Raw genomic sequence first — 22654 nt, 5'->3', positions numbered from 1 at the left:
CCTTCTTTTTATTTCTTCATTCAGATTAGAAGACACCAGAGTATTCTGGTAGACACAGGTTTATGCTTAAAAGTAAGTACTTATTCCGAATTGATGTTGCTGCCGACTTTATCATTTAGCTCAGAGCCATCGATGAAGATTGAAATGGAACTAGAGTGTAGCTTTTTACAATTTACCATTCGCTTCTACCGGGGATTCTTGTCAAAAACTTGTTATCAAATTATACAGGTAAGACCATTTTGCCGTTAAACGTGCTTTCGCTCAGCGTCCGTCACCACACTGAGACTCCAAAGAAAAGAATGGGTCTTACGTCAGCTGCTTACAGCTAATGGGCTTTATATGTCTACAGGTCACACCATTTGCCTGTACCCCTGGATTGGGTTGTGAGCTCCTTGATAAGCAAATACTTGCAGATAGTTGAAGTAGATATTAAGGAACATTATAACTACAACCGTACATTTCATATTTTATAGAGATTTCAGAAAGGTGCCACACTTACTAAATATTTGAAAAAAAAAAAAAATTATAACCGCTTTGTGGGTAAGGAACTGAGACACATAATAATGTAATTAAATAATAGATGCGCAATGTGTCTGAACTGGAATCCCTGAAAAAAGTTCGAGTACTCCATGCAAGCATGTAAGGATGTCTTAGTCCAGTACCATATACTCCAGCTCTGCATTACATCAGAGTATCACAATACTGCTCGAAGGGATTACTCCATGGAGAAACACAGCTCAATAAACATCGTGTAGTGATTACGATCATTAAAACACGAGCAATGGTCGGGTTACAATAAGCCAGTGCAGAGACATGAGTCATGGTCATCTTAGGTATGAAACGATACGAGTAAATACAAGTACATACTCGATACTTTTCGTTCGATACCAAGTAATTTTGGCATCGATACTTTTAAACCAAGTACTGAGTAGGTATCGAAAAATAAGTACTCGTATCGAAGTTAAATTTTGCTCTGAAATTTTGTGTGCTTTTTGGCAACTTAATTGCCGGCGAAAACCGCGAGAAGGCGCCAAAGTCGACAATAATGCAGAGTATACACGATCCAATTGCTTCACCAAACTCGAGGGTTTGCAACGTTTACAGGGCCAATTGTACGAGTGCAAGTGTGAAGTGGATGAATGTTCAGTACAGACGTTTTAACACGATGTAAAAGTCACTGAATAACTCCATTATTCTTCGCGCTGTAAATATTAGCGGGCAATACTAAAGATAGGGGCAAATAGCTATGTTATTGAAGAAAAGAAATAAAGAAAAAGAGTTGATTCAAAATATAAAAAAAAATCTTAGAAAGCACTAAAATATTAAACGTATCCCAGGCCCAGAAAATTTAAACACTACCTTCGATTCTTCTTCTTCTTTTTTGGCGCTGTAACCGCCTAAGCGATTTTGGCCGAGTTCAGCAAAGCACGCCAGTCGTTTCTCCTCTGTGCCAACTGACGCCAATTGGAAACGCCAAGTGAAGCCAAGTCCTTCTCCACCTGATCTTTCCATCGAACTGTGGGCCTCCCTCTTCCTCTGCTACCACCAGCGGGTTCCGAGTTGAATACTTTCAGAGCTGGAGCGTCGCTGTCCATTCGAACGACATGACCAAGTCAGCGGAGCCGCTGTATTTTAATTCGCTGCACTATGTCCATATCGTTGTAAAGCTCATACAGCTCATGGTCCCATCGTCTGCGGTACTTGCTGTCGCCAAGGCGTAAAGGCCCGTAAATCTTCCGCAAAATCTTTCTCTCAAACACTCCAAGAGCCGCCTAATCGGATGTTGTCATTGTCCATGCTTCTGCGCCATATACCAGCACGGGCATGATGAGTGACTTATAGAGCGTGGTTTTCGTACGTCGAGAGAGGACTTTACTCCTGAACCTGACTTTACTGCCTTCTCAGTCCAAAGTAGCACTTGTTAGCGAGAGTGATTCTGCGTTGGATTTCCATGCTGGCATTATTATCGGTGTTAATACTGGTTCCCAAGTAAACGAAATTCTCTACTTTCTCGAAATTGTAACTGTCAACAGTGACGTGTGTTCCAAGGCGCGAATGTGCTGACTGTTTGTTTGATGACAGGAGATACTTCGTCTTGTCCTCGTTTACCACAAGACCAATTCGCTTTGCTTCCTTACTTACTTACTTACTTGGAAACGGCAGAACAGACTTCGCGGTTTTTGTTACCGATAATGTCGATGTCATCGACATAAGCCAGCAATATCACGCTCTTGTAGTAAATTGTTCCTGAGCGGTTCAGTTTTGCAGCTCTTATTATCTTCTCCAACAACATATTAAAGAAGTCACATGAAAGGGGGTCGCCCTGTCTGAAACCCCGTTTGGTGGCGAACGGCTCGGAGAGGTCTTTCACAATTCTGACAGAACTGGTGGTATTGCTCAACGTCATTTTGCACAGCCGTATGCGTTTTGAGGGGGTGCCAAATTCAGACATAGCGGCGTATAGGCAACTCCTTTTAGTGCTGTCAAAAGCGGCTTTAAAGTCGCAAATAGGTGGTGAGTGTCGATCCTTTCGCTCGCGGGTCTTTTCCAAGATTTGGCGTATTGTGAATACCTGATCTATGGTGGATTTGCCAGGCCTAAAGCCACACTGATAAGGTCCAATCAGTTCATTGACGGAGGGCTTCAGTCTTTCGCACAATACGCTCGATAAGACCTTGTAACCTATGCTTAGAATGGCGGGGTCACCTGTCTTGTGGATTGGGCAGAGCACACTTAAATTCCAGTCGTCGGGCATGCGTTCTTCTCACCATATTCTGACCAAGAGTTGATGTATGTACCTTATGAACTCCTCGCGCCGTACTTGAATAGCTCAGCTGGCAGGCCATCAGCTCAAGTAGCTTTGTTGTTTTTCAAACTAGTAATCGCTGTTCGTACCTCGTCATAATCAGACGGTGGAACGTCGACTCCATCGTCATCGACTGGGGGCTCGGGTTTGTCTCCTTCACAACTTATATTGCTGCTACCATTCAGTAGGGTGGAAAAATGTCCCCTCCATAATCTAAGTACATTCTGGACATCGGCCACAAGGTCGCCATTGTTTTTCTAACAGGAGTTCGCCCTGGTTTTGAAACCTTCAGTAAGTCGCCTAACTCTCTGGTAAAATTTTCGGGCATACTTAATGTCGGCCAGCATTTCAAGCTCTTCGCACTCACGTATTGCTGCCTTTCGGCAGCGGCAAATACATCTCGCTTCCTTCATAAGATCCCTATAGCGGTTCCACAAATCGCGCGTTGCGCCCGATCGCAGCGTGGCCCTGTAGGCGACATATTTTTTCTCAGCAGCTTCCTGACACTCCTCATCGTACCAGTTGTTCTTTCGGGCCCGCTGAAATCCGACTACCTCTTCGACGGCGATACTTATTGTGGTTCCACTGCTCGCAGGTGTGAGAGTCTAGTAGCGAAAGCATTGGCTGTCTGTTATGATTGCGTTTTTTCGACGTTCAGCTTTCCTTGCATATTTGGGCGCACATTTTTTGCTGCACAAAGGCGGGTGCGTATCTTAGCTGCAACAAGAAAGCGATCCGAGCCGATGTTTGGACCACGGAGTGTACGCACGTCCAAAACATTGGAAGCGTGCCTTCCGTCTATCACAACATGATCGATTTGGTTTCTCGTTTTTCGATCTGGAGACAAACACGTAGCTTCATGGATCCTTTCATGCTTAAACCCAGTACTGCATCATGATTGAGAGAATACAAAGGTTGCGCCGATCTCGGACCGCTATTCCTCTCTTAACGAATTTGACAGAATCGTTGTTTGCATGACGTCACACTTGTGCAACTTGTTTACGTTTTCCTTGCAACATTTTTTCTTCTTCTTCCATTTTTGCTCACGTTTCGGCATTTCTCTCTCGAAATTGCACAAGTGTGACGTCACACAAAAGATATTCTCAAAAATCCTCTCTGATCGGCGCAATCTTGTATTCTATCATTCTTGGTACTGCATATATACATGGTAGTATGTTTCGGGCACCGGCGAAGTCGATCAGCCTCAATCGTTGTCGGACGTTTCGTCGTGGAGGCTGAATTTTCCGACGGTGGTTCCAAAGATCCCTTCCTTGCCCACCCTGGCATTGAAGTCGCCAAGCACGAGTTTGATATCATAACGGGGGCAGCGCTCGTACGTGCGCTCAAAGCGCTCATAGAAGTGATCCTTGGATGCCTCATCCTTCTCTTCCGTCGGGGCATATTCGCAGATGAGCGAGATGCTGAAGAATCTCGCTTTGATGCGTATTGTGGCTAGATGCTCTTCCATCGGGGTGAACGACAGTACTCGGCGACGGGGTCTCTCTCCCACCACAAATCCTACTCTGAATTTGTGCTCCTTTACGTGGCAGCTGTAGTAGACGACGCAAGGGCCCAGACATTTTTGATTTGCCTCGTCCAACCCATTTCTTGAATAGCGGTGATGTCAGCTTTTGTCCTTACGAGGACATCAACCATCCGGGCAGAGGCACCTTCCCCATTAAGGGCCCGGACATTCCAAGTGCATGCCCTCAAATCGTAGTCCTATAAACGTTGTCGTGGTCGTCACAAAAGGCGGGTTCTCATCCGAGGCTTTGTCTTGCTTTTTTACTGGAAGTGGCTTTTACGTGGCGGGTCCCAAACTCAGCGCACAACCCATTTCTGGGTCGGGGGTGGTTTCGCGACCAAATACGCGTTTATATAGTGAGCCGCTTGCTCCAGGCAGACACCCGCTTGCAGCCGCGCCTACCGGTGAACACACGCTGCAGACTTCAGTGAGCCCTTAAATTTAATAAGTCGGAGTGGCCCCACCGAAGCTCCTTTTCTTTCTGCCGTGACCCAAGGCTCCACTCGGAGGACGCAAGAGTCGGTATTGACTATAGCCATGCAACAGTAGCTGCATAGCCAGCGCACCGACTATTCCCAATTGCACTCCATGCTTCTTTTCATAATTACAAATATAAAAATCGTTTACTATAATTACTAATGGTATCTAACATTACTTCGATTTAGAAACATACAAAAAAAATAAAATTTCTGAACTAGATTTTTAAATAAAATCTTCTATTCGAAATGCGGCCGGATTTTAGCTAGTATCCGGCAGGATAGTTGGATAACAGACATCTAGCGGATACCCGGCACATCCCTTATGGTAAGCAAGGGTGGTTTTAACCCTGTTTCAAACATCTTCTCGGACCTTTCGCCCATTTGCCGAAATTCCATAATAATGCTACTTCTTTTCAAGGGATTTAGTTAGTATTAATTTTGAGTAAATTAGCGTCCTTAAGTTTCGAAATATTGAAGTTTCAAGCATTTCTGAAAATTACCATTATATGAAAAGCGGGTGTAATTCTAATCCGATTTCAATAATTTTAAAAATTTTGCTTTGGGATGTGGGCATGGTTATTGTCCGAATATTTATTTTCAGCCTTTTGGTATGTTGTACCTGTAACTGTGCCAACTTTGGGAGAAATTGGTGGAGCGGTTACCAAGATATACACATGTAATCATAAGTGGGCGTGGCCACGCCCAGTTTCCAAAAATGTATAATATTCGCAGGCGAGGCACGAGAAGTTTGGCTTGTTCGGCAAACGAGCGAGCGCTGCTTGTTTGCTCGCGCTCCTATTAAACGAGCGAGGCTGTTGTGTGTTGCCTCGCTCGCAGTGCGAGGCGAGTAAATAATTGTCTGCATACTCGCTCTGCTAGGTAAGACAAGTTAGCGACGAGCGAACGCTCCGAGTGTTCTATACAACACATGCATTTTTGTGCATAAAAATGTTGGAATGTACGTCAAAAGATTATGTACGAAATTATGTTAATAATTGTATGTACATATGTACATATGCATATAAATATGTGAATAATATATCAGGGCTGACTCGTTTTCTACACCCTCTGTAATTTTGGGCGATTTCAACGCCTGGAGCCCCCTTTGGGGCTCTGATTCTACAAGCAGCAGAGGTAAGGAGTTAGAAGACGCTATACTCACCAAAAGCCTAGTCGTTCTAAACGATGGGCACCCAACACACTTCTCCACACATAATTCGTTTACCCACGTAGACATTACATCCGCCTCAATTGCTCCTAAACTTTCGTCCCTGACATTAAAAGACTTACATAGAAGTGACCATTTCCCTATCGTGACTACCCTGTCTATTCCCAGTCTTTATACCATTAAACTGAGGGCAAAATTCATAACTGGGAAAGCTGATTGGGCGAAGTATTGTTCACTCATCTCCACTTTTATTAAAAAAAGCCATATCTGGCAACATAAATGCGGAAGCATCCGCTATAAAATCTATTATACTCTCAGCTGCACACTTAGCCATTCCCCAAACTAATACTAAACAGTTTTCCACGAAGCTCCCATATTGGTCTAAAATGTTATCGGTCTTAAGGAATTCATAACAAACGTTATGGGCTACCTACAAACACAATCGAACAACCAACAACTTAGTACAATACAAAAAAGCCAATGCTACTTTTCGGAAGGAATTAAAAAATGCAAAGAGACAATCCTTTGAAAAATTTACAGCTAACATAAAGCCTACTTCAGGCCCTAAAAAAGTTTGGTCAGATATAAAAGTTCTGTCTGGTGCATCTAAAAGCAATAAAATCGACTTTGTTCACTCTTCGCAAGGCCCTATCTATGATCCCAAAGAAATTGCTGAACACTTTGCAAGTTCATGGTCAAATGCTTCTCATAATTCTAATTTTCACGCGAATTTCAACTCCCTGAGTAATATAATTGCTTCTAAAACTTACCATAACCCGTCACTTTGTCCTACTGCCTCACTAATCGAATCAGCAATCTCATTGCACGAATTCGACTCGGCAATTTCCACTATGTCGTGTAGCTCTCCCGGCCCGGATAAAATACCCTACTCCCTCCTAAAAAACCTTCCACATATCCTTAAACTCAGACTCTTATGCTTGTATAACAGAATTTTTGACAAAGGCACACTTCCACAAGATTGGAAAAAAGCTGCTGTTATTCCTACCCCAAACCTAACAAAAACAATTCTTCTGTCCCTAAGTTTAGACCTATATCCTTAATACCCTGTATATCTAAGGTGCTTGAAAAAATTATATCCGTGAGAATTATATGATACGCCAAGAAAAAAGGGTTGATAAGCTCTAACCAAATCGCATTTCAAAAAGGTCTCGGTGTCATTGACCCACTTTTGTACTTTGAACACTGTGCTTCGTCAACGCTCTCCGCGAGAAACCACTTGTCCGTTCTTAGTCTAGATTTTGAAAAGGCTTTGGACAGAATTGGTGCTCACATAGTTTTACGAGAATTAAAACGCTGGAGTGTTGGAGACAAAATCTATAGTTTTGTAAGGGCTTTCCTCCTGAATCGTAAAATTTTTGTCAGTGTAAATAATCAAAATTCTAACACATACCCCTTGCACAATGGTATACCACAAGGCTCACCTCTTTCAGTCACCTTATTTATAATTGATTTTAATGAACTCAGCTCCTTATTATCCCAATACCATACGGTTGAGCATTTAATTTGCGCTGATGATGTCCTAATATTTTCGGCTTTCAGAGATCTTACTCTAATGAAAGAAACTTTTACGATTATTCTAGACGATATCTCCAACTGGTCAAAAACGTCTGGTTGTAAAATCTCAGCTGACAAAAGCTCAACCATCCACATTTGCAGAAAGCAAAAATGCTCCTTTCCTACCCTACCCCTTTCTAACGTCCAAATCCCTCACACTAATACACTCAGAATACTTGGTTTAATTTTTGATAAAAACAAGGCACATTGTAAATATGTTAGAACTAATTTAATATCTAAACTTAATATTATTAAATATTTAACATCTAAGCATTGTCACATACATATGTCAAATCTTGTAAATATTGTAATTGTATTGTATTGATGCTATCAAAAATTGATTTTGGACTCGCGATATACGAGCGTTCCCCACCTCTCCGGTCAAAGCCGTCTTAGCCGAAGCAGGCCTACCAAGGATTCAACAAAGAACTATAAAAAATATAACACCATGATGCTTCTACCGAGGATTCTCCACTGTAGGAGTAAAACCCTTTTCTACATTCTCGAGACGTCTACAATTCGGATAAATGCATCGAAAAAGCAGTCTACTCTCATGCAATGCATGGCCCTGATCAATGATCTCAATTTAATATCAACACAAGAATTATTCGTCGAGCCGGACCATCCAGAATGGTTGTCTCCAAAACCTTCTTTTATAAACACTCTGTCGAAACACCAGAAATTAAAAACCAGCTCCAAAGAATTTGGTCTACTCTTCAACGAGACTATCGAGTTTTATAAACCAGAATGGGAACCCATTTATACCGACGGATCAAAAACGGATACTTCTACCATGTGTCAAACGATCAGGGTGTCGCTATAATTGTCGGTGCTTTGCCATTATATTGCTCAGTTTTTACAGCAGAAGCTGCAGCAATTCACGAAGCGGTTCTTTATGCCTCAAAAACAAGAAAAAAACATATAATATGTAGCGATAGTAAATCAACGATTGACGCACTTCAAAACTCAGAAAATAATTCATGGCTAATACAGAATATACGCTATATACTCTTCCGGCACGATAATATCATAAAAGTCATGTGGGTACCAGGGCATGCTGGTATAAAAGGCAATGAGATAGCAGATAAACATGCAAAAGAAGGTAATGGAGAGCCGCTGGTGTCCTTTCCTTATTATACTACAAAAGACATAAAAGAACATATAAAAAAATTCTGCGATCAAATGCGTCTACAGATTGGAATTGCTACCAACATGCCACAACATCACTCGTTCACTCGTCTTAAAATAGGCCACACTACAAGAACCCACAGCTATATTCTTAACGGTACCGATCAACAAAGCTGTCACCATTGCAACGCGGCCCCCAATCAGTTATTCACTTCATTGACGAATGTACTGCACTGGATTTAGCGAGGAAGTCTACCTTTGGGAATAGGAGACCCTCCAACTTCTCAAATCTAAAAACATCGATAACATCAGTGCTATTAATAAGATTCTTAAACTGTGTAACATCAGGAGACATATAACATCAACAACTAAATATCCTTTCTAAATACTTTATTTTTTACCAAAGTTTTAGTATTAAGAGCCGAAGGCCCTGGTAGCCAGTGCTTAGTTATTTATAATTAGTTCTCTTTTAAATAAATAAATAAATAAATAAAAAAACATATATATAGTTTTGTTATGTAACGGAGTTTTATTTATTTTCAGTTCCCACATTATTAAATTTTAATATTCGGAGTTTAGGATTCCCAGAGGATGATTAACTTGTGATTTAGTAATAATAATAGATTGGCGCTTACACATATATTAGTGTTTGGCCTAGCTTCTCATCCGGTTTGTGGTGTGCGCCTTGATGTCACACAAAGCGGAGGGACCTACGCCGCACAGTGTAAGATTTTACCCATCTATATATATATATATATATATATGTTTATGATAAAGTTTTGGAAAATGGGAATGGCACCGCCCACTTATGATCATATATATGTATCTCGGTAACCGTTCCATCAATTTGTACCAAACTCGGTATAGTTATTGTGCTTGCGACATAACATAATCTAACTGACCAAGACAGGTATGTAATTAAGGGAATATTTCCCAATAATACCTGAGTAATTACATGTAAAAACAACACTTTTAGGTGCACTATAACATGTCCTGGAAATAAAAATTTTTGAAAACATCGCCGGTTTTAGAAAAAAAACCGACTGGCGCGACCTCCAAAAAAATTTTTTTTTCAAAATAAAAAAATATGTTTCTTGTTTTTATCCAGCCCAGTATTCTTTTTGAAAACTGCAATTCCTTTGTTGTATAGTTGCAGCATCTATTCCTAGCGAACGATTTTTTTCGAGAGCAGGAGCAACAATAACCACGTCAAGAAATCGGTTGACTGGCAAACATTTGGGAAAACTTCTATTCTTGAAAAGTACAGCAAAATAAAACTTATTTTAACTGAAATATTTTATTAATAAATGTTTTCTTAAATAAGATTAACTTGTAATCTTTTCCAATGTATATGCATCTGTGTAAATACCATTCATCAGTAAACATATACATAGTTCTGTTATGTAACCGATTTTTATTTATTTGCAGTTCCCACATTATTAAATTGTATTATTCGGAGTTTAGGATTCCCAGAGGATGATTAACTTGTGATTTAGTAATAATAATAGACTAGTGAACCCACATGGCGTCAAAACGCCAGCGTTTAATTAAATTTTTTAAACAGGTGAAACCCTATTCAAAAACCTCACAACAATATTCCTCATAATTAATCTAAACCATTTCTCAGTGCGAGAGGTCTCGCATGGTGTCGGTTTTCATTTCATCAAATTTCAAATCTCCCTGTAACTTAAAAAAACAAAACCTGTGCACATCTATGTAGAATCCTAGTTCTTTTATTTGACTTCTCATTTTGGAAATACGAAATAACGGTGCAGATGTGATGACTATAAAAAAAATATAGATGGCAACTCTAAATAAAAATATTATCAGCATATAGTTTTCTTAAAACTCTTTCGTTTGACACTAATATTTCGATATTGCATCTATGTATCTTTCGTATACATATATTTCAATTAACTGATGAATTAAGTTGAATTGAATTTTTTTAAGCACATGGCTACTCTCCTAAATACAGTTTAGAAATAAATTATTTTCAAACCCATTTCGATTGATACCCATCTTTTGACAATCCATTTAACTTATTAAATAATTTGAGCTTAATTTTTTCAAAAAAAAAACCAAATGTTCAGCTTAAGATTTCTTAACACTCGTTCTTTTGATAACCCTATTTTAAAATTTCATGTAACTTTTGTATAATTAAATGAAATACCACTTTCAAAACAGGCGGCAACCATCTTAAAAATTATTTTCTAACTAAAATTTCATATAACTGATGATTTAAGTGGACATTTATTTTTAAACACGTGGCAATCCTCCTCAATTTAGTTCTTAAATAAAGGATTTTAAACCCATTTGCATTTATAACCGTCGGTTAGTAACTCATTTAACTTATTAAATAATTTTAGTTTAGCCATTTAAACTGGGGCAACGCTCAAACACATCAAAAATGTTCTAAATTGTCAAATTAAGTATTTCTTGAAGCTCTTTCATTTGACATCCATCGTTACAATTTCATATAGGTGGCAACCCTATTCAAAATATTTTTAAACTACTCCTTCTTAAACCTCTTTTGCATGACACCCATATAGCGATACCTTATTCACTTACCAAATTCCTTTAATTAAAATTGAATTACATTTTTTAACATGTGGCAACCCTCCTATATGTAGTTAAGTTATAAAGCCTTTTCAAAACCATTTCGATTGATACCCATATTTAATAATTGATTTAACATTTTAATTAATTTGAGCTTAATTTCTTAACAGGTGGCAACTTTTTTCGAAAAAGTAAAACCTTCTTGAACATCCACACCCTAAGCCCAAACGATGTGGATCTGATGGCATTGATTATTAAATTATTTGAATGCAATTTTTTATCAGGTCAAAAATAAAATCGAACGAACGGTGCAGATCTTTTGGGCTGCACAAAAAATGCCTTCGCGTATTATATATAATAGATAATTTGGATTTAACTTTTTGCACAGGTGGCAACCCTCCTCAAACTCATAAAATATATTCTCAATGTGCAAACTAAGATTTCGTAACACTTTTTTGTCTGACACCCATATTGTTATACCTATTTTAGTTACCCCATTGCCTTAATTCAAATTGAATTTGATTGTTTAAACAGGTGGCAACCCTCCAACACGCAGTTAAGAAATAAAGTATTTTCAAAACTACTGCGATTGGTACCCAATTAGCAAATATTGATTTAACTATTTAAATAATTTGAACTTAATTTTTAAACAGGTGGCAGCCCTCTTCAAACACTTTAAAAACATTCTAAACGTTCCAACTAAAGATCTCTTAAGATTTATTCGCTTGACATCCATATTTTTATACTTCATATAAATTAGACTTTTCACACAGGTGGCAACCCTCTTCAAAATGTTTACAAACTACTTCATACTTATCCTTTACCGTCTGGCACAAATACATATTTCTATTACCTAATTCCCCCAATTCAAATTGAATTTGATTTTTTTAACAGGTGGCAACCCTTATAAAGTTAAGTTAAGAAACAAACATTTTCAAAACTATTTCCATTTATGCCCATTTTATTTGAACGTAATTTTTTAAATGGTGGCGACTCTTTTCGAAAAAGTTAAACCATATTGCACACCTACAGCCAGAGCCCTTTGATTTGGCACCTCACTTTTGAAAATCGAACGAACGGTGTGGATCTGCTGACATTGATTATTAAATTATTTGAATGTAATTTTTTATCAGGTGGCAATTCCTTTCGAAAAAATAAAGCTTTATTGCACATCTACACGCCAAGTGCTTTAATTTTGCACCCCACTTTTGAAAATCGAGCGAACGGTGCAGATCTTTTATGCAGAACAAAAAATGCCTTCGCGTATTATTTTGAACTTAATTTCTTAAAAGGTGGCAACTTTTTTCGAAAAACTAAAACCTTTTTGAACATCCACACTCTAAGCCCTTTAATTTGGTACCTCTATTTTGAAAATCAAACGGACGGTGCGGATCTGAGGGCATTGATTAGCAAACGACTTGAGTTCAATTATTTAACAGGTGGCAACTCTTTTCGACAAAATAAAACCTTATTGCACATCTACAGGCCAAGCGCTTTAATTTGACACCCCAATTTTGAAAATCGAGCGAACGGTGCAGATGTTTTAGACTGCACAAAAAATGCCTTCGCGTATTATATACATATGTATAATAGATTGGCGATTACACATATGTTAGTGTTTGGCCTAGCTTCTCATCCGGTTTGTGGCGTGCGCCTTGATGTTGTCACACAAAGCGGAGGGACCTACGCCGGCTGCGAACGGTGATTGTATTTTTATGAGAACCATAAATACACTCGGAGGCTTGCCATTGCCTTTTTTCTGTATTTTTTTCGATGTTGCTTTGACCAGAACATGAACCTGGGCGCAGCGGAGTGGAATCGCGCACTGCTTACCACTACACCACAGCGTCCGACTTGTGATTAAAACAACTTTATTTAACTCAATACGTGCTACACAAGGAGTACCGATACGAGGAGGTATCGATACATTAGGTCCGATATTTTTATACCCGAGCGCACTTGTGCACAAGGGTATTATAACTTTGTTCACATAACGGTTGTTTGTAACAGGCAAAACGAATCGAGATAGATATAGAAATGTATACATAAATGATCAGGATGAAAAGAGAAATCGATTAAGCGGTGACTGTCTGTCCGTCCGTCCGTCCGTCTGTGCACACGATAACTCGAGTAAAAATTAAGATATCTTAACGAAACTTGGTACGTGTACTTCTTTCGGGCGTAGGACGGATGGTATTGAAAATGGGCAAAATCGGATAATAACCACGCCTACCTCCCATATAACGGTAATTTTCAGAAATACGAAAACTGCGATATTTTAGTAACTACTGAAGATTATTAACTCAAAATTTATATTTACAATAATTTTCAGACGAGAAATAAGAATATTATAAATTTTTGAAAAATGGGCGTAGCCACGCCCACTTATGGTTACATGTGTATATCTTGGCAACCGCTGCACCGATTTGTTCCAAACTTGGCACAGTTATTGGCCTTGGTACAGGATACCAAATGGCCGAAAATTTTTGAAATCAGACAATAACCACGCCCACACCTCATATAACGTTAATTTGGAGAAATACGAAATCTTCGATAAATCAGTAAATATTAAAGCCAATTTATTTAAAATTGATGCTTGCAACAATTCCTTACCAGGAAATACGTCTATAATAAAATTTTGAAAAATGGGCGTGGCACCGCCCACTGATGACATATATGTATCTCGGTAACCGTTCTACCAATTTGTACCAAACTCGGTATTTTTATTCTACTTGCTACATAAAAGCAAAACGATGAAAATTATTGAAATCGGACTAAAATTATGGCTTTTCATATAACGGTAAATTTTAGAAATGCTTGAAACGTTAATATTTCGAAATTTGAGGACGCTAATTTACTCAAAATTGATACACCCCGGCTTACCATGTAGTGGTAGCTTTCGGAAAGGTGAAAATCATATATTTAATACTTGCGCCGGGTATTTAATGTTCGGCTCCGCCCGAACTTAGACTTTCTTACTTGTTCAGACATCGATTCTTTTTTCGATATTACTTCCAAGTAAAAGTATCGATATCTGCAAGGTATCGTTTCGTCCCTAGGTCCGCTACTGCATTACAGAGGAGCATTTTGTAAGTGCATACTCCAATATGGCACAAATGGACTAATGGTCCAACGATTTTTGTAGGGATCTGCGAGTCGTCACTAGAGTCAGTAGAAAATTAGTTCTATCTTTGAGCCCCTCATAAATCTCTTGCACACAAACGAAGTCGAATCAAGTAAAGAAGTACAAGTTCGGGCGAAACCGAACTTTATATACCCGCCGCAGTAAACTGCATGATAAGGAAAAGTATTTTTCCCGATGTCAAACAGTTTCATGCTATGCTATGATATATTGAAATAATTGGACCAAATTTGGTGGAAATCGGTAAGGCGGTTATCGATATATACTATGTAGTCATAAGTGGGTGTTGCCAACCCAATCTAACAAAAATCAATAATCTTGTGTCTTGTTAAAATATTGTTGTAAGTTGGCATCTTTAGTTATTGAAAGATCGGAGTTTTCGTATTTCTGAAATTTACCGTTATATGGTAAGTGGCAGTAATTTTAGTCCGATTTCAAAAATTTTCAACATATTGCTTTTTTGTGGCAAGGTTGTTAAATGTGCCGAGTTTGGTAGAAATTGATAAACCGGGTACCGAGATACACAGACATATGTAGGCGAAATTGGGCGGTGGCACGCCCATTTTTCAAAAATTTCCCTAAGTATCATTTTTTGTAAAGAGGTTGTTTACGATTCGGGTATTAATGAGACACAAACTTTTTGTTTAGTATACTTTTAGTATGTATAATGAGTTTATTTACAATAATATTCATAGTTCACAAACTATATTAAATATATTAACAAGGGTTGTTATTATGTATATGTGACGCGTTTGCTTTGGCGGCTGTAGGGTTGCCAGATTTTTATGCGCGAAATCAGTACGTTAGATTTTTTCATGCTAAAAAATCAGTATATTTTTATTCAAAGCAAAATTATGAATGTAAGTATCAGATAATACTTTAAAACGCCAGAGTAGTTGTTTTTAACAATGTTTTGGTATATAAATAAAATATAGTTCATAAGAAAAGTGTTATTCATTTTAACATGAGTGTACACATCATTATACACAGTATTTTATATTTACGACATTTTTGAATAGCAATAATGAGATCATTTCCATCTTCAGTGTTTAAATAGTCAAAGAAATCTATATTTTTCATTTTAAAATTACTTTTAATATGAAGTTCAATTTAAAAATTTTTATTTAGAAGCCGGTTTCTTTCTTTGCGCCAGGAAGAAAGCTTTGTGCTTAAGATCCTCTCAGTTGCTTCGTTTGAGTGTGGTATTGCAAAGAAAAAAACAAAATTACATATTTTTTCAAAGTGTGGAAAGGTACCTTGATGGGTTCTAACATCACAAAGTTGTTTTTGTGAAAATTGTGGATAGAGGGTATTGAATATAAGCCCTCGATATAAAGTTTGTTCCACAAGCTACTTTTAGAAAAACTCGAGCAAAGTTCAAAATGGTGAGCGTATATCAAATAAACTCTAAAACTTACTTGTGGAACGCGTTTGTGTAACTCAAAGTTACTTCGAGTAGCTTGTGGAACAAACCTATTATCGCAACTGGTCTGTAACGATTGATATTTTTTTATATTAATTTCTTGGGCATATCAATCATTATCTGAAACATGTTCTTACTTTTTACAGTACAGTTACAGCGTTATGTAAAAACCTTAAGAAAATCCTAAAGTTTTTTGTTTGAATTGAAAATTCAGTACAAATCAATACAAATTTGGAAAAATCAGGACATTAGCGTACTGATTGAAGAAATGAATAAAATCAGTACAAGAGTTGAAAAATCATTACTGTACTGATAAAATCAGTACGTCTGGCAACCGAAATAGGGTAGATTTTTTATGCGCGAAATCAGTACCTTAGCCTTTGTCATGCTATAAAAATCAGTACTTTTCAGTACACTTTTCTTCAATGCAAAATTATGAGTTTAAGTAACAGAAAATAATTTAGAACGCTAGAGTACTTGTTTTTAACAATATTTTGGTATATGTGACCTGGTCTACGAAAAGGGAGCTTACGTGCGAAAACTAGTTTTCTGTGAAAAAGCTGTTAAAAGTAAGCAACTCGTTTCGTCAGTTTCTCATTATCTCGTTAATTGTTCTCCGCGCCGGACGTCCAGTAAGTGTTGTTGTTGGTCCAGTAAGTGTTGTTGTTGGTCGGAATATTATTATAGTTCATCGTTGAAGTTGCTAGTGTGGAACATTTAAAAAAGTAACACTGAAGAAGTGACGTTTACTGTTTCTGTTGATTATCGTCTTCGCATTTCGCATGAAATGAAACATGAGTGTTGATGAGGAGTTCAGTGCCGTATACGGACAATATTTCCATGAAAAGGATGATGAAAACGATGATGAAAACTATGAAGAGAGCGATGATGATGAAGACGAAGTATGTGTATCTCAGGCAGAAGATGATACCGAACAAACTTTTGTTAAGATGGACCTGTATGTTGTTGATGTAAAGGAGGAGGAGCTGGTAACAAAATTTCTGTCAAAAGATTGTTGTAATAATGAATGCCATACACTGATACCACGGGAAATGATCGAGAGTACGCGGAACAATTGTTTAGAGATGTCGAAAAATGAACTTGATTTAGTGATACTAAGTCACATCGAAGCTGGAATTATGAGTAACGAAAAGCTAGAAAGTGTATACGCAAAGCTAGCTGGGCGGAAGAAATATGGACAGAGACAGGATACAGAAGTTATGAGGCATAGAATTCAATTTACCTTCTACAGAGTACCTGTTTGTCGTACGTTTTTCCTTTTTGTACATGCCTGTACGACGAAGCGTTACGAAAATTTAGTACGTCATTTTCACGCACAGGGTGTAACAGTGCGCCAACACGGACTGGCAAATAAACCGAGTACACATCCAAAGTCATTTAAACCGGCTGACATCGAAAAATCTGTTAAATTCATCGAGTCTATAGCCGATTTAATGGCTCTTCCACTGCCCGGACGACTCCTAAAATTTAAGGATTTTCGGATAATGAAACTGCCATCCAGCGAGACGAAGTCCTCAATTTATCGAAAATACATTTCTTCACTCAGTGATGACGAATTGAAGATGAGTAATTGCAGTTTTCGACAGATATGGTCCAAATACATACCCCATGTTACAGTTATGAAACCAGCGGATGATCTCTGCGATGTCTGCCGTGGTAAGTAGCTCATTATTTTCTCATTTTATAGTCATCAAACGTTGAGATTAAATTCAGTATTTTTTTTTTTTAATAGGAAACACAATATCGATTGCGCAAGCCAAAGGTGTTACTGACATTGAACGCGCACAGGAGCTTAATCAATTTCTTGATCACCTCCACCGAGCCCGAAATCAACGAGAATATTATCAAAGTTGGTGTAGAAATACTGAACCTACAGCAGTCGTTCTGTCATTTGATTTTGCCCAAACCGTTCACTACCCTGTCAGTCCACAACAACCTGGTACAGCATACTTCAAAGCAACCAAGAAGTGCGGAGTCTTCGGAATTACAGACGAAAAACAAAAAGTTCAGGTTAGAATTTCAAACTGAATCATAGGAACTCAAATTGCTCGCCTTTACAGGATCTTACTTATATTTTTTTTTTTTACAGTACAATTACATGATAGACGAAAAAGATGACGTTGGTAAAGGACCTAACTGTGTTGTGAGCATCCTGCATTATCACCTGCAAACCTACTATAAAGACATTGAAACACTCGTTCTTTTCTGTGACAATTGTGTTGGGCAGAATAAGAATAACACTGTACTGTCATATCTGTCATATCTGCAATGGTGTTTGGCTCGGGGTCTTAACAAAACTATTTTATTCAATTTTCTACTTACCGGGCACACTAAGTTCGCGCCTGATCGTTACTTCGGTATTTTCAAAAGTAAGTATGCCGTCAGTAACATCGACACGTATGCAGATTTACTGCAGTGTGTCGAGGCATCATCACCTGGGGGTTATAATAAAGCTGTATCGGCTGAAAAAGTCGTCTGGTATGAATGGGACAGCTATTTTAAACCATTGTACAAGTCACTTGTTGGAATAACGCAATTCCATCATTTCATAATCTCTACAGATTGTGTAAAAACAAAGAAATTCGCAGACAGTGAAGAAGTGCAGTCCTTTAAGCTTCTGTTAGAACCTATCGATCCTGAAATGCCGAAAGTTATGCAACCAGCCGGTTTATCTTTGGAACGTCAGTGGTACATCTATCACAATCTTCGCAGCTTAGTTTCGGATATATCTAAAGTAGATATTGTGGCTCCATTGCCGAAAGATTTGCCATCGAAGAAACGGAGGGCAAAAACTAGTGAAGATGTTCTCAAACCAGACGAGGAACCAGGTCCATCTTCCTCAGGATCAACATGTAAAAAGATCTCAAGGAAAACGACAAAAAAGAAAAATACATAAACTACTCAGCATTATTACGTTTTTCTAGTGTATAATCATGTCTTTATAGCTTATAATTCAATGTATTTTGTTCATTACCAATAAATTATATTTTGTCGTATTTTTACTCTTCTTTCTCTACATTTTTAGTACACTTCTAAGCAAGTTAGGATTTTCTGCTTTTCACCACGTGAAAAAGCATCTCATCTTCCATCCGAATCAACCAAAAAGTGAAAATTGATTTTTTGACACCTAAGCCCCCTTTCCGTAGACCAGGTCACATATAAATAAAATGTAGTTCATAAAAATTACAAATATTATTGATTTTAACTTGAGTTTACGCATTTGGTATGTTCACAAGGCGCAGCAGTTGAGAGCAACCGTTGATCGGCTTAATACATTAGTTGTCAAATTCAACTCTCATAGGTACACACCAACATGTTGTCTCAAATGATCAGAAAAATATTACGATCATCTAACACGCATCTGCTCAGTTGATCAGATGTTCACAACAACGCGTTCAAAAGATGCAATTGCAACAGTTACTGAGCTGTTACGCCTTCTGAACGTGTCCATTAACATTTTGTACATATGAGCCAATAGCTCTGATCCAGTACTCCATGAACTTACAGGTTTTTACACAAACTTGCAGGAAGTTACAGGAAAAATGATCGCGTGCTCCAAATTCCACCAAAAACCCTGTAAATAAGAGCGATTTTTGGAGAGTTGTGTAGAGAATGAAGTTGCAAGATTTTACCCGAACTTTTTCTTCTGGTAAAATCATGTTAAGTGTCAAGCGATCACTGGTTTTTGCTGTTTGACATTTTTACAGGATTTTACACGAAAAGTATTAGATCAGAGCTAATAAATTCAAGTAGGAAAAGTATTGGATCAGAGCTTTTATATGTATGACATTTGTGTCGGTTTCTCTCTTTGCGCCAGGAAGTAAACTTTATACCTAAGATCCTCTCAGTTGCTTCATTTGAGTGTGGTATTAAAAAAAAAAAATTAATATTTTTTCAAACAGTGAAAACGTACCACTATTTAAGGACTTCATCTTAAATTATTTTTTTCTCAACTACGCAAAAACTTTGAAAGACTAAAGGCTGATTTTCACTCTGGCAAATTCAGTGGCATTTGTCGTCAAATAAGTGAAAACACATTGTCAAATGGGATTAAAAAGCGGTTTATCGATTGATTTGGATCAGGACAGGTCTTTAGTCCTGTAGAGTACATGCGCTGCTAAATCGGCTATCTCTCTGTTTTTGGCCCATAATATCATCGGTAAAGGTACGGATAAAGGAGGTAAAGTTGTGTCAAAATATGTCACCAAATTTTGGCGTCAAAGAATGACATAGTGAAAACCAGTCTTAAGAATTCGCTAAAAAGGGTATCTAACTCGATGTCTTGTATGCAAAACCCATTTACAATGTCAGTGAATTGAGAAAAAAGAATTGTAAGTTGTAAGCAAAAGCCATTCAATTTTCCAAATTCGTTTTTATTAAACTGAAAGTTATTTTCGAGGTTGTTAACACTCGACAAAAAATTTTAGCCCTCTTTATACTTCATCATAACGACCCAGCAATATACCCATAAAACGACTGCTCTTTTTGTTGTATTAATTTACCGCGCATATCAAACATTATCCGAAACTTCATCTGAAACTTTTTACAGTGCAGGTTAAGGAAGTTCCAACGTTATGTAAAACCTTAACAAAATCCCAAAGTATTCTGTTTCTGTAAAATAATATTACACAAACAAAATAAGTACATGACGAAAAATTTCCGAACACCTACATATGTAGGTACCGAGTATCAAGCTTGGAGGAAGAACCCTATTACAAATTTATATCCTCAGAATTGAAAATTCAGTACAAATCAGTACAAATTTTGAAAAATCAGGACATTAGCGTACTGATTTAAGAAATGAAAAAAAATCAGTACGAGAGTTAAAAAATCAGTACTGTACTGATAAAATCAGTACGTCTGGCAACCATAGTAGGTAACCATCAAGTCAAGGTGGAGGAATGGTAGTTGCAGAGATAGTAGTCGAGAGTTCCAGCTTTAATTTAAGCCAGGAAGGTTCTATCACCTTTTGTTTCTTTGCTAGCTTCCAAAACGTTGTAAAAACCGCGATTTCTTGACACCTTGACCTAGTTTTTCTTTTCAAAATCTGGAGCCGATGGATTCGCTTACGGATTCGTAATCAGTACGAAAATGTCTACCAAAACAGCTTTAAATTTACCGTACCAAAATATGTTTCTATTTTTTTTGGGCTGTGTTATCCATTAAAAATGAGGGCAAATTCAGATTTCCTTTTTGTCTACAGAAATTTTTCCTTATGTGGTCCATAATACCCTTCGCTCTCCTATTATTTATAGTTACAATGAATATCAACGTACATGTACAGTGATGGGCAGAGAACGAGCACACAATGGGCTAACTTTTCTCAATATTCATGGCAATCTGGATGTTAATGTTGACTCGGTATTAAAAGAATTTTTGTCTATACCTCAGTGAATTGTATGTAACTTTTCTTTGAGTTGTGCTGATTGATATCCACATTTAAATGCAATATGCTGAATACTTTAAATAAAACAATGATATTCTTGGTTGTTACGAACGACTTTACATAAAACAATCCCCAATATGCTAAATGTCATAGCGTTTTCTTTTCTCGAAATAATTTTGCATTTATTCTGCCCTGCGCCAGGGTTGTCAAGTTTTCATGTCCTTTTCTTAGTATCTTCACATACATTTTGTGCGCTCTTTCTTTAAAATGTTGCGCTCTGATTATGTTGCCATATAAGAAGGTGACATTTTTTTCGAGAAAAGAAAACGCCATCAGTTAAAAATTAAGTGTACAAAATTACACACTAACCTTTGACTCTTCCCTGATGTTCCGGCAATCGTTCAAACCTCCTCCATGACAGCGTTGGCTTTTTCAGATGTTGGTTATTTGCGCCCATACACGTTCCACAGGTTTTGTGAGCTTTGTTGATTGTGCTTAGGTTTCTTTTCAAAGCTTTATGAGATATTTGTTTAGCTTCAACGGATGACCTTGCAAACGTTGTAGCGAAAGGCAAAATGGGAATACGCGCTAGTTGCTTGGTTTGAGCGAAAATTCGTAATTCAAACGGTATCAAATACGTTGCAATCACGATTACAATTGACATAATTACTTGATAAGGGACCATGGTGACTTAGGATAAATTTGATATCTCGTCACATACGAGTTTCGAATCCGGTATATGTAGATATACCTAAAATATATGTATGTATGTTTTGTATGTAAGTACATGCATATGGACATGAATGAAAATCTAAGGTAAGCTACTAGTAAAATTGCCACTTAACATTAACGCTAAGGGTCTATTTCAGATAAAAATTTAAATGGCACTTAAGTTTAATTTTGGATTGTTATTTAAATGCCATTTAACTTTCGTTGGATTTCCGATCACCCGTATTTAAATATGTAAAACAAGTGGCAACACTGCTTCTGGTTCCTTGAAATTGTTGTTGCATTTGTTTGTTTGCTTACATTTTGTGACGAAGAGATGATTGTTGTTTGACACAAGAGCTAATATTGACCATTTTTCAGTGCAGTTAAACATATGATCCGAAAACTAATTTAAGTTAATCGAAAATATCTTCTTAAATAGCTCATCTGACATTAGGCCTAAGACATAAACTGTCAAATGAACAGCTGATATTTGTAAACGAGGAAAGAGAAACATTCAGCTGCCACCGTGATTTAAAAATAGTCTAATTTTATAATCAGGGAATGGACTTTATGGATTTTCAGAGAAGAGATTAATATGTTTTGATAAAAAATTAGCTTACCTTGACTCCAATAATGGGCATTTGATTTACCTTTTTGATGATTTTTACCTTTTTTGCCGTCAATTAAGAGATTTCAGCCTATTTGAAAGTTTAAAAAAAATTTAATATTAAAAA

General features: G+C 37.5%; 2 protein-coding genes across 4 annotated transcripts in view; one reads left to right on the top strand and one right to left on the bottom strand.

Annotated features, from left to right (window-relative positions):
* The window catches only part of LOC118744145 (beta-galactoside alpha-2,6-sialyltransferase 2), a gene marked incomplete at its 3' end in the record, with an annotated part of 83917 nt that extends 61957 nt beyond the window's left edge, over nt 1-21960 (bottom strand). For all 3 annotated transcript variants that reach the window (XM_036476923.1, XM_036476924.1, XM_036476925.1), the window contains 1 exon segment: nt 21579-21960. In XM_036476923.1, the coding sequence (XP_036332816.1) occupies nt 21579-21894 (316 nt within the window).
* Nucleotides 16736-17907, top strand: LOC118744147. The gene is made up of 2 exons (XM_036476926.1): nt 16736-17479; nt 17556-17907. Exons 1-2 carry the CDS (start codon nt 16753-16755, stop codon nt 17849-17851), a joined length of 1023 nt encoding a protein of 340 aa, XP_036332819.1. The 5' UTR covers nt 16736-16752; the 3' UTR covers nt 17852-17907.
* Nucleotides 21961-22654: the final 694 nt, after the last annotated feature.

Source organism: Rhagoletis pomonella, unplaced genomic scaffold (genome assembly GCF_013731165.1).
Source record: "Rhagoletis pomonella isolate Grant_MI unplaced genomic scaffold, Rhpom_1.0 Rhpom_scaffold_00008, whole genome shotgun sequence".
Lineage (NCBI taxonomy): Eukaryota > Metazoa > Arthropoda > Insecta > Diptera > Tephritidae > Rhagoletis > Rhagoletis pomonella.
Note: the sequence above shows the minus strand (reverse complement) of the source record. Positions and strands in the feature narration are given on the sequence as shown.

Excerpts from the sequence above, each read along its gene's own strand:
- LOC118744147 (XM_036476926.1), top strand. The coding sequence starts at position 16,753 with ATGGACCTGTATGTTGTTGATGTAAAGGAGGAGGAGCTGGTAACAAAA. Across the intron at positions 17,480-17,555 it reads TCTCTGCGATGTCTGCCGTG|GAAACACAATATCGATTGCG; the intron begins GTAAGTAGCTCA and ends TTTTTTTAATAG.